This window comes from Corylus avellana, chromosome ca1, assembly GCF_901000735.1.
Source record: "Corylus avellana chromosome ca1, CavTom2PMs-1.0".
NCBI classification, from domain to species: Eukaryota; Viridiplantae; Streptophyta; class Magnoliopsida; order Fagales; family Betulaceae; genus Corylus; species Corylus avellana.
The window spans coordinates 42,934,699-42,945,149 of NC_081541.1; the positions used below are offsets into that span (position 1 = coordinate 42,934,699).

Consider the following 10,451-nt stretch of genomic DNA (forward strand, 5'->3'; position numbering starts at 1 on the left):
TAAAATATTAAAAAAAAAATTTCCTTCACGGCGTGCTATGCACGCCGCGTACTCCTAATCACGTCTCTATTGCAATGGGTTTTAAACTATAAGGTATGCATGGTGTTATTAAAACTTCTTAAAATGACCCCTTTTTCCTTCTCTCGTATTGAATAGAATATCTATACTAGGTAGTCGACGCGTGTGGGTGTTATTGTAAGGGATAGTATGAGTAAGGTTTTTAATGTGTATGTCACTTCTGTATATCACCGACTCAACAATGATAGAGGTTTTTTTTTTTTTTTGAACGAATTATTTCTTCATTGATATAACAATCAAATTGGGCAAAATAATGCTCCATACAATGTCAAAAATACAATCAAATGGGAAAAAATACTTCACAATTCAAACATTATAAGACAATATCTAAGAAAAGTCATTGTCCCAATCAGTTTCCGATCTACAGCAAGTTCCAACAAATCACATCTCTATCCGCTGCCAGGTCATCGATTTCATGGCTTTTTTTATCTCCACTACTAGTGTTTTATCAATCGTAACCTGCTTCGCTGCCTCTACCATTGTGACAATTCCCCGTCATTGTGCTTTATCAATGACAGAGGTTTATGCAGCTTGGAATTCATAAGTTTTTGGCAAAGTATGAGCATTCGAAATGTTATTTTAGAAGGTGATGCTCTGAAGATTATTTATGTTTTTTTCATACGAAAGACCAACTATGGCAGAAATATAGTATGTTGATTGACAAAGTGAAAATTATTTTGCACAATTTCCAATATTGGGTTGTGATGCATACAAAAAGGAAAGCAAATATGGTAGTATTACTTGACAAATGGGTTACTTCAAACATTAATAGATAAAATTTGAATGAAACAATATCCTTATTTTATTTATGAAGTTGTACATGCCAAAAGTTGTAAATTTTAATGATTGAATGAATTTCGGTTTCACTCATAAAAAATTGTAAGATCTCTGTGTCACTATCTTATTATTTCCACTTTATTATTTCCGCATTACTATTTCTTTCATGGTATCAAAGCTAATAGGCTAACACCAATTGTTCAATCCTAAATTCTAATTTTTTATTTTATTTCTTACCTTTTTTGTTTTAGATTGATTTCACAATCAAGAAACCCCTTTTAAATGTCTGTTGTTTTATTTTTTGTTAAAAAAATAAATAAATAATCATGTGGTAGAGATCATATCCCGAATTCATCGCGTTCAGCAGAGGTTGGAGATTGCCACCGGTTATCTTCTCCCCACCTCCGGTGACCTTCTTCCAGGTTATATAAAATACTTGAATCAACAATAAGATAGTATGTCTTTCTCCGCAACTCGATGTTACCCACACCGGCCAGCAAAAAATCCAGTTACAGTGTCCTCATCGGCAATCATGGAAATAAGTGTTGAGCTTCTGTTGGGGATTTGAGCTCGGCCACCTACGGTGGCCTTCCTCAGCCCAGCTCCACCACAACAGCGCCTCCTCTGACCTTCCACGGAGCTCCACCGCCTCTACAACGCCCATATTTAGAAACCGTCGCGCCGACCATACCAGTCGGCGTTCAGCTCAAGCTGTCAGATTTGCCGGCGCCTCACCACCTCCATTCGTCTCCTTCTCTGTCAGTCCACACCAGTTCTCCAGCCGTCACACCTTCCCAGCTGTCCACGGCCCCGCTCCTGCTAAGTCAACCATCGCACAGCCCACTCCGTTCGACAACCCATGAAGGCACTGCCCTGAAAATCTTTCCCTCCTCCAATCCGTGACCTAGAGGCGCCACCTCCTACTGGCCAGCGTCAGCCCATTGTCCAGAACTTAGTGATAGTCTTCAAGTGTAACTCAGTAATAATCTTAAACTGTGACTATTATTCTTGAACTCTATGGTATACTATAACACTTAAATCCCAACAGAAGACCAAAAAAATTAAGTTAAAAAATAATGTATATAAATTATTTATAGTATATATGCATGTCCTATATTTATGTCATGACTTAGATTTTAACAACGTATGAAAAACATTTCCAAATTTCCAAATTCGCTACTTGATCAATAGCTCATGAACAAGCTTGAATTCATTAAAAAAGAAAAAAGAAAAGAAAAGAAAAAAAAAAAAGAAAAAAAAAAACCCATCTATTTCAGTGACCTGCTCGAGATGGGCTTGTGTTCATAAAAATTAAAAGAACCGAACTTAAACATTCAATACCTGACTCGATTACTACACTAAATGGCATACTTAACCAACTTCTATTTGTTTTCATAAACAAATTAAAACCATTAATATTGGTTCAATATGATGCATCATTGACCGTTACAAAAAAAAAAAAAATAGGTGAAGCGAATTTGGAAATGTTTTTCATATGTTGTTAAAAACATAAGAAAATTCCAAGCTCTAGTAGTTGGTGAAGCTATGGCAGCCTTGGGAGTGGCGGAGTTCAGCAGGGAGCTAGGTGGGGTTGCAAGATGTTATCTTAGAAAGAGATTCCATGCAAGTTAAACGGAACAGAGTTGGAGCCCATATGGCCATATCGTGAATGATGCAAGGATGATTTAACTACACGTAGGAGTTGGATAGCGTATCATGTTGCGGGAAGCGAACACAGCAGTCCATGCGCTTGCAAAGAATGCCCTCTTTGGTATACCTGAGCAAGTTTGGCTTGAGGAGACTCCCTTATGTACCTTTGACATTAATTATTACCATAGAGCAATCTGCTCTTTCTATTTAGAGCTTAGGCTCTAGATTAGAATGAAATGATATCATCTTTTTACCCAAAAAAAGTATGTTCGTTTCACCCTTGATATTTAGGAGAACTTTTCCCCTTAACCTCAATCTACATACGGAGTTCTATGTTTATATGTATTTGGATCGACTAATGCTAGGAACCGGGGTAAAATCCGGAATTTTTTTTTTTTTTTTACCACCGGTAAAGATTAATTCCCTCAATTATATTTAAAAAAAAATTCCGGATCCATCCCCGGTTCCTAGCATTATTCATTTGGATCAATTACATCTAGCGGAAGTTACTATCGAGACAGATGAGCATCATACCCTCGTTTGGACACCTGATTGAATAAGTGAGTAATCCCAATTATGGCAATTGATTGTGTAAATTGTTAATAATTTGAGCAGTTAATATAAGAGAATATATATATAAGACTCACTTGCCCAAATAAATAACCAGATAATTTGAATAGCTAATTGCTAATTATCCTAATCAAGAATCCTCTCTCATTATAGCTAATTGCTACATACCTAATACCGATCTCCTTCCCAACTATATATGGTGGAACTCAATGCTATGAAGTGTCAATATTTTTGTGTGTTGCTTCATAGAGTACTCTCGGCTTACAAGCCATTCCGCCAGGTCAGGTTAAGGCCCCGATTGGCTTGCGGAATACACCCATGATATTCCTATGGAATAGTCATTTCTTTGTTGGGTAAGGGCCTATTCCTAGAAATAGTTATTTCCGTGGAAATAGTTAATCCCTTACATAGAGGAATAGCTATTACTCTCAACAAATAGAGGAATAACTATTCATTAAGGAATGAAATACATTTTCCAAAAATACCTATATAATTTTTTATTTTATTTAAAACAAAAAAATAAAAATAAAAAACATGAAAAATACAGTGGGTGGTCGGCACCCATAGAAGAGGCTAGGGTTGCTTGCACCACCTCCGGACACCTCGGAAGACCACCCCCGTTGCATTTTGGGGGTGGCTACGGCCACCCCCGAGGGCGTCAAGGGTGGTCGCAGCCGCCCCCGAAGCTCGTCTAGGGTGGCCACGGCCACCCCACTTAAATTCACACTTTAAACAGCTTAAACTTTTAAAATAATTGCGAATTACCATACTATCATAACAAAAGTCATAAGTTTAAATATTGACTATATAATTTATTTACAATTTTAATTAAATATTTCGCATGCAACAATCTCACTAACCTGCATAAAAAATTGAGGTAAAAGAAATTTGATCTCACTCAAATTGATTGGTGATCCTCTAAATTTAATTCATCAATTGCTAACTAATGGAAATTTAGTTTTTCCTAGCAATTAAGCCCTTGTCATACATAAGGACAAAATCATCTCAGATTGTAGGTGTCCATAATCGATATTATTTATTTTATTTATTTAGTAAGAAGTCATGATGGTCACAGAAAATTAACGAAACCCAATATCTAAACATTAATTAACTAACTAGATATAACAATTAACAATACATTAATATAATTAACATTAATTAACTAACTAGATATAATAATTAACGAAACCCACGCCTTATGAAGTGGAGGTCACTAGTTCGAATCCCCCTCCTCTTTCTTTGTGTGGACATGTCAAAAAAACAATACATTAATATAATATTTTAATGGCACTAGCATTTTGATTGAGTTGGGAAAATCAAAGGCTGAAATCCATGTCGAAGAGTTGCTTGCCAAACTTTCTCAATGTTGGACATTGTGTAACCGCACTCATGTTCATCCCATCCTTCCAAGGCATGCACCATCCCAGCTACACGCCATGCACTCATCACTCTTCTTGGCAACCAATTCTGCATGTTCACAAAATTAAAATTAGGAAAGATATAATTTATTCCTATCAAAATAGCTAGATATTCATATATTTATATTTATATGTGAATTTTAATTAATTAACATTAGCGACGACACAAGTAGTTGAAAATTATTTCCACCGCCGACAACCATCAATTGTGTCACTAATATCCGATACTAGCGACGGGTGAAACCCTTGCTAATAGAGTATAACGACAATGCTATTATTATGATCATCAATTAATTCCCTTGTTTTACGCATGAATCAAGATGTGAATATGTAACTAGCACAAAGAAAATGATGTTTTCCATTATATATACGGGTTAATTAACTTTTTAGTACCTAGGTTTTCGCTTTTTTATTTTTATTTTTTCCACCTATGTTTCAATTCATATCACATATGGTATCTAACTTATGAGTAAATACCAATTTAACACATCCGTCACTATTCCGTTAGCCAAATTAACGAATTGCCATGACAACGGTTTCGGCCACCCCTTACAGCCAGTCTAGGAGTGGCCGAACCACTTCTAAGACCCTTGGGGGTAGTTTGGCCACCCCAAATGGCCAAAAGGGGGTGGCTAAAACTACTCCTAAAGGCATTGGGGGTGGCTGGGGGTGATCGAACTACCCTAAACCGGCCACAGGAGTGGTTTCGGGGTGGCTGAAAATACCACTATTGCAGTCCGTTAGTTTGACTAACAGAATAGTGATGGAAATAATAAACTTATAAATCAAGTACCATCTATAATATGAATAAAAATCTAGGTGGGAAAAAATAAAAAAGTAAAAACTTAAGTACTAAAAATGTAATTAACCCTATATATATAATCTTGAATATTATTGTCTTAGATTCTCTACTAACCTCACAAGAGTGCAAATTCTCAAGATGCCTTGGAGTCACCATTGCTGGTGTGGTGTGGTAGGAACAGTCCTTGCGCAATTTCTTTGGTGGGAATTGTGAGAAGGGGATAAATTGTGTTCCTTTTTGCGCCTTCAACTGTTCTTCCTCATCCACTCCATCTCCCACTAACCAAGTCTACAAAAATCATAATGATTTTACTGCTAGGTTTAAAAATGGCTTTTGTTAAGTTACCTATAATATATTATGGGAAAATTCGTAGATTAATTTACCTTTTGAGCATAACTTCTTGAAAATGCCAAATTAGTCTCAGACTTAGAGTTGAATGATTTTTTGAGCTCCACATACTCATCTTCTCGTAATGTAATTACCTGAACTCATTTCAAATTAAGCATAAATTAAGCAGATAAAATTATAAACCCTTGTTATGAATTAGTTTTTTAATAGCTCGACTCGGCCGCTTTCGAAATGTGGCTCAACATTTTGTCACGTCTACTTCACAACGTGGCAGGATTGAATGACCACTTAAAAAAATAAAACTTTTTACCTCAATTTAGCTTATGGTATATATGAAGTGAGCATGATAAAATGGGTTTGAATACACCTATGCCGTCTTGACTCGAGATAAACGTACCTGGATACCCCTTTGGCATAAGGTAAAGGCTAGGGCATATGCAACCTTTGTGAGCCTGCCTCTGAGGACCACTTCGGTTGTTCCTTTGGGAATTCTGTTTAGCACAACAGCAACTGCAAGGCTACTCCCATCCACCACCTTGACTTTTAGCTTAAGGTGTCTCTCTACATAAAGCTCACCATATCTATTAAGCTCCTCTCCCTGCATTGAATGAAGCCAGAAAATTGACGAAAATACCAAGGAAAAAGTATTTTCATAAAGCCAAAAAAAAAAAAAAAAAAACAAAATGATGAAAAGAATGTTTTAAGTCATGACATCGGATCCAGCCGGATTCCTGTTATTTTCTGCCAAAAAAAAAGAAAGAACAGAAGTAATAACAAGGGATCGTAAGAGAAACTCCCTATGCGAGCAAAGAGCCCTTGCCCGCGTAGAGAGCTACACGAGTGGGCTCTGCTTGTCTCACAGTCACATACCCCTACAATCCTACTCAAAGAGGAAGGGAATGGAATAAGAGGAGGAACCCTATCTTGTCCAATAACATGGAAATTCGTATGTAAATGGTTTCAAACAAAAGGAAATTGGTCATGACATGTACATTTGCATGGAAATCATTTCTTCGATAGAGTAAGGGTGCATTTGGCATTGGGATTTCATTTACAAAAAGTCCGAATTTAAATCAAATTGTAGAAAATTGGTTATTTGATATTGAAATTGCAAGTAAGGAGATGTCTTTTTAAAAACGCAAAATTTTAAAGGTTAGATTGCCATTTTAAATGCTAAATTACAGTCCCCAAGGGGTAATTCAATCGGCTACGAACTACGCCTCATGAAGCGGAGGTCACTAGTTCGAATTCCTCCTCCCCCTTCACTTGTATAGACATTTCAAAAAAAAAAAAAAACACTAAATCGCAATTTTGCTAAACGCTTAATTGCGTTTTTTAAAATTACGTTTTAAAATCGCAATCTCAAACAGACTTTAAGTTTGTAAATCAACCCTTAATCGATCCCATGTGGCATGGTTAAAACTTGCCTGATTTAAGAGACCAAGGCTCAACACTTTGGCGCCTCTTTCCTCTGCATCCAGTATGGCTTCCTCAATCAAGCCATTGATAGACTCAAACATTTTCCATTGCCAAAAATACTACAAAAACACAGTAAATCAAATGACTCATAAAACTAAATGAGGAAGAAAAAAAAAAAATCATTAATTCTTACCTGAAAGTTGTACTTTGGTACGGCCCAAGTTTGCAATCTCAGCTGATCAAAACGGTGCCGCTCAACAACGAAAGTGCGTCCATATAACCATGTGACCATCACGGAGAGCAAGGTGAGAGGCCAAAGCAAGCAGAGATACCATTTGGAAGAGTGAGGCCTGGAGGCCAAGGAGGCAAAGCCAAGGCGTAGATGGTAGACGGAGTCGGGCGTGGTTAGATGCGTCAGGTGCACCACGTCAGCTGATTCTGCTGCCCTTTTCAGCGAGGCTTCATGCAGTTCGTCGGTGGATTTGTCCATGGTGCCGTAGATGTAGTCATACAGCGGCACGAAAAGCGAATAATTTGTACGAAATTGTGTATGATGCAAAGAGTGGAATCTGTGGTATAATTGGGAAGCAAAACATATCATCCATGCTTGCTAGCTAGTACTGAGACAAGAGTTACGAAATTGTGTACGATGCAGAGAGAGTGATATCTGTTGTGCCAAATCCTTCTTTGTTATAAAGAAGATTTAGACATGATCATGTGAGGGGTATATATATAGTGGGTGGAGAAACTTACGAGGGGGTGTAGAGGAGGTACTTGAGAGGGGGAAAGACGGAGAAGAGGCACTTGGGAATGAGCTCGTAATTGCAGTGACCCAAGTTGTTCATGAAATCAATATATGTGATGTATCCGAAGGCGGATACTATAGAGGCAATTCCTGTGAACATTGTTGTCAGCATTGGTATTGCGAACAGCATGAAATACGCCATGTGTTCTGCAAATGGGTGGGTCACAGCTGCCATGCCATATTACGAACAATGCAAATAGTGTTATTCTTCTGGTGTTATACTATATTATATCATACATGATTATAAGATATAAATACATAATATTGGTACAATGCATCTCCAAAGCATATATGTGGCTTAAAATAAAGAAAAAAAAACAATGCTTTATGACCCCATATTAAAAGATTTGATTGAGTTTAGAAAGAGTCACACAAGCAAACACATTGAATCACTCAAAACGCAAAGAGTAATGTTATCCTTCACACTAAATTTTTACATTAGTTTCACATTATTTGATATGACTTTTTCTTTTTTTTTTTTCCACACAAGGGGGGAGAGATTCAGACTAGTGACTTCCGATTCATTAGGTGTAACGTCCAACCGATTGAGTTACCATTTAGAGAAGATAAGCCATGTTTTAAGTAAGGGTCCGTTTAGGATTGCAGTTTCAATAAGTGGGATTTTAAAAATTGCGTTTTTGAAATCACTACTTTTTAAAATCGCAAAGGTGCCGTTTGGTAAAACACGTTAAAAAGTTTTTTTTTTTATTAAATATTTGTTAAATTCGCGCCTGTTCAAATAAACACCCCCTAACCTGCTTATAGAAATTGTAGATTTTTTTTCCTATTTTAGATTAAATGTTTTTTAAATCGTAATGTCAAATATCTTACGTTTTGTAATATCTTTTAAAAGCACAAATTATTCTTATGAAATCGCGCTCCCAAACGGATCATAACTATTATGAGAAGTACTTTCAAATCAACTTTTAAGTGAAGTTCTTGTAAAAGTTAAAGAGTAGTATTAATTACTCAAAAGTCAAAGCATTAATGCTCAAAATTAAAAGTAGTAGTGTAGATGAATGTACTTACAAGAAATAGGCTCGGTGACAATAGAGGAATGGTGATGAGAATGGTAGCGAGAGTAAAGGTAATGGTGGTGTAATGCTCTGTGCAACCAGTAATAGAGGAACTCCACCGGGCCTGCATGTATCAGAATTGTCATAATTACCCCATCTGTCCTCCACATCGGCAGGTTGCAAACCCCAGGCAGTAGTTTGCTTGCTGTGACACCGTAGAATATAACTCCATTCAACAAAATCTGGTCATCCCTACCCAAAAAACAAAGAAAGAATTCACTAAAAATTATTATACTTGGTTCAAATTAGGAAAAACTTCAATTAATCTTATGAACTTTCATTATTTTGTAATTATCTTTTGAAGTTCAAATTGAATATCGAACTTTCAATTTTTTTATAATGTCACCAAAAATTCTAAGGGAGGAGTGTCAAAATTACCAAAATGCCCATCTTTTTTTGAAAAAAGAAAAAAGAAAAAAAGAAATTGCAAAGATTCAAACGTTGGTCAAGATTTAACGGAATCTACAAAAACACCCACGCATGAATCTTTATAATTTTTTATATAAAAAAAAATAAAAAAAATAAAAAGGTATTTTGAAAATTTTGATGAGATTTAACAGGAAAACTTATACGAATTGATGACATTACAAAAAATTAGAAGTCTAATACACTAAATTGAAGGTTTTTAAACTTTATAAGGGTAATTACAAAAGTGATAGAAGTTTGGGAGGGTTAACTCGTGTTTGTGTTTGTGTTTGTGTGTATACGGACCAATTGCTTTCCCTGTCAACTTGTTCAAATTCAAGGCCCTTGTCGAGGATGAAGTTGTTGCCTTTGGCAGTCCAGTGACGAGAGAGGCTGATCCATATCTGGTTGTGGAGAATCCTCCACAGCAGAAATGGGAATATGAGGAAGCTGGAAAGGTCCCTTTCATTCTCATCCTTTGTTAAGAATGAATACGTGCGGTGAATGGCCCAAGGAGCCAGGACTAAGTACTGAACAAAACCACATTAATTATAACAACAATAAGTCTTAGTATAAAGAAAAACCAAACGGGCCCTTAGTATGAAGAAAAACCAATTAAGAGTATATTTTCTACTTTCTTCTTAATTAGCTTATGCAATTAGGTCTCCATCGTTGGTGGATTAGAGAGAGAGAGAGAGAGAGAGAGAGAGAGACCTTAAAACTTCCAAGAGACTTCCATGGCCAGTCGGTGAGAATTCCTGGTTTAGAAGCCATACTTTCTTCTATACTTCCCTTGCTTTGCAATCTCTCCCTTAGTAAGGCCTAATATATATATAATATTTAATTCATAGTTCTCCTTGATTACCTACAAGATACGTAAATGATATTACCCTTTTGTGTGAACTTTAAATAGAGAGTATTTATTTAGTGCAATTAAGAGGGCATATTTGTTTGAAAAAATTTGCCCAAAAAACAAAGGGACAATATTGCCCTCTTAACCTTCTCCCTTTTGTGTAGGGGTGGTAATTTGAGTTTATCGGTCCGGCCGGTTCGTACCTTGTGTATATATACTATTACTGTATATCTTAAAAGCTTAAATTAAT

The 10,451-nt window shown here is 36.4% G+C and overlaps 1 protein-coding gene across 1 annotated transcript; it reads right to left on the reverse strand.

Annotated features, from left to right (window-relative positions):
- Nucleotides 1-4,298: 4,298 nt before the first annotated feature.
- On the reverse strand, nucleotides 4,299-10,122 carry LOC132163699 (very-long-chain aldehyde decarbonylase CER1-like). Its single transcript, XM_059574071.1, has 10 exons — nucleotides 10,063-10,122; nucleotides 9,655-9,878; nucleotides 8,897-9,135; nucleotides 7,816-8,035; nucleotides 7,256-7,631; nucleotides 7,071-7,181; nucleotides 6,041-6,241; nucleotides 5,679-5,777; nucleotides 5,410-5,583; nucleotides 4,299-4,542 (listed from the first exon to the last, which is right to left on the reverse strand). The coding sequence occupies exons 1-10, from the start codon at nucleotides 10,120-10,122 to the stop codon at nucleotides 4,366-4,368; spliced, it is 1,881 nt and encodes a 626-aa protein (XP_059430054.1). The 3' UTR covers nucleotides 4,299-4,365.
- Between the last annotated feature and the right edge of the window lie 329 nt (nucleotides 10,123-10,451).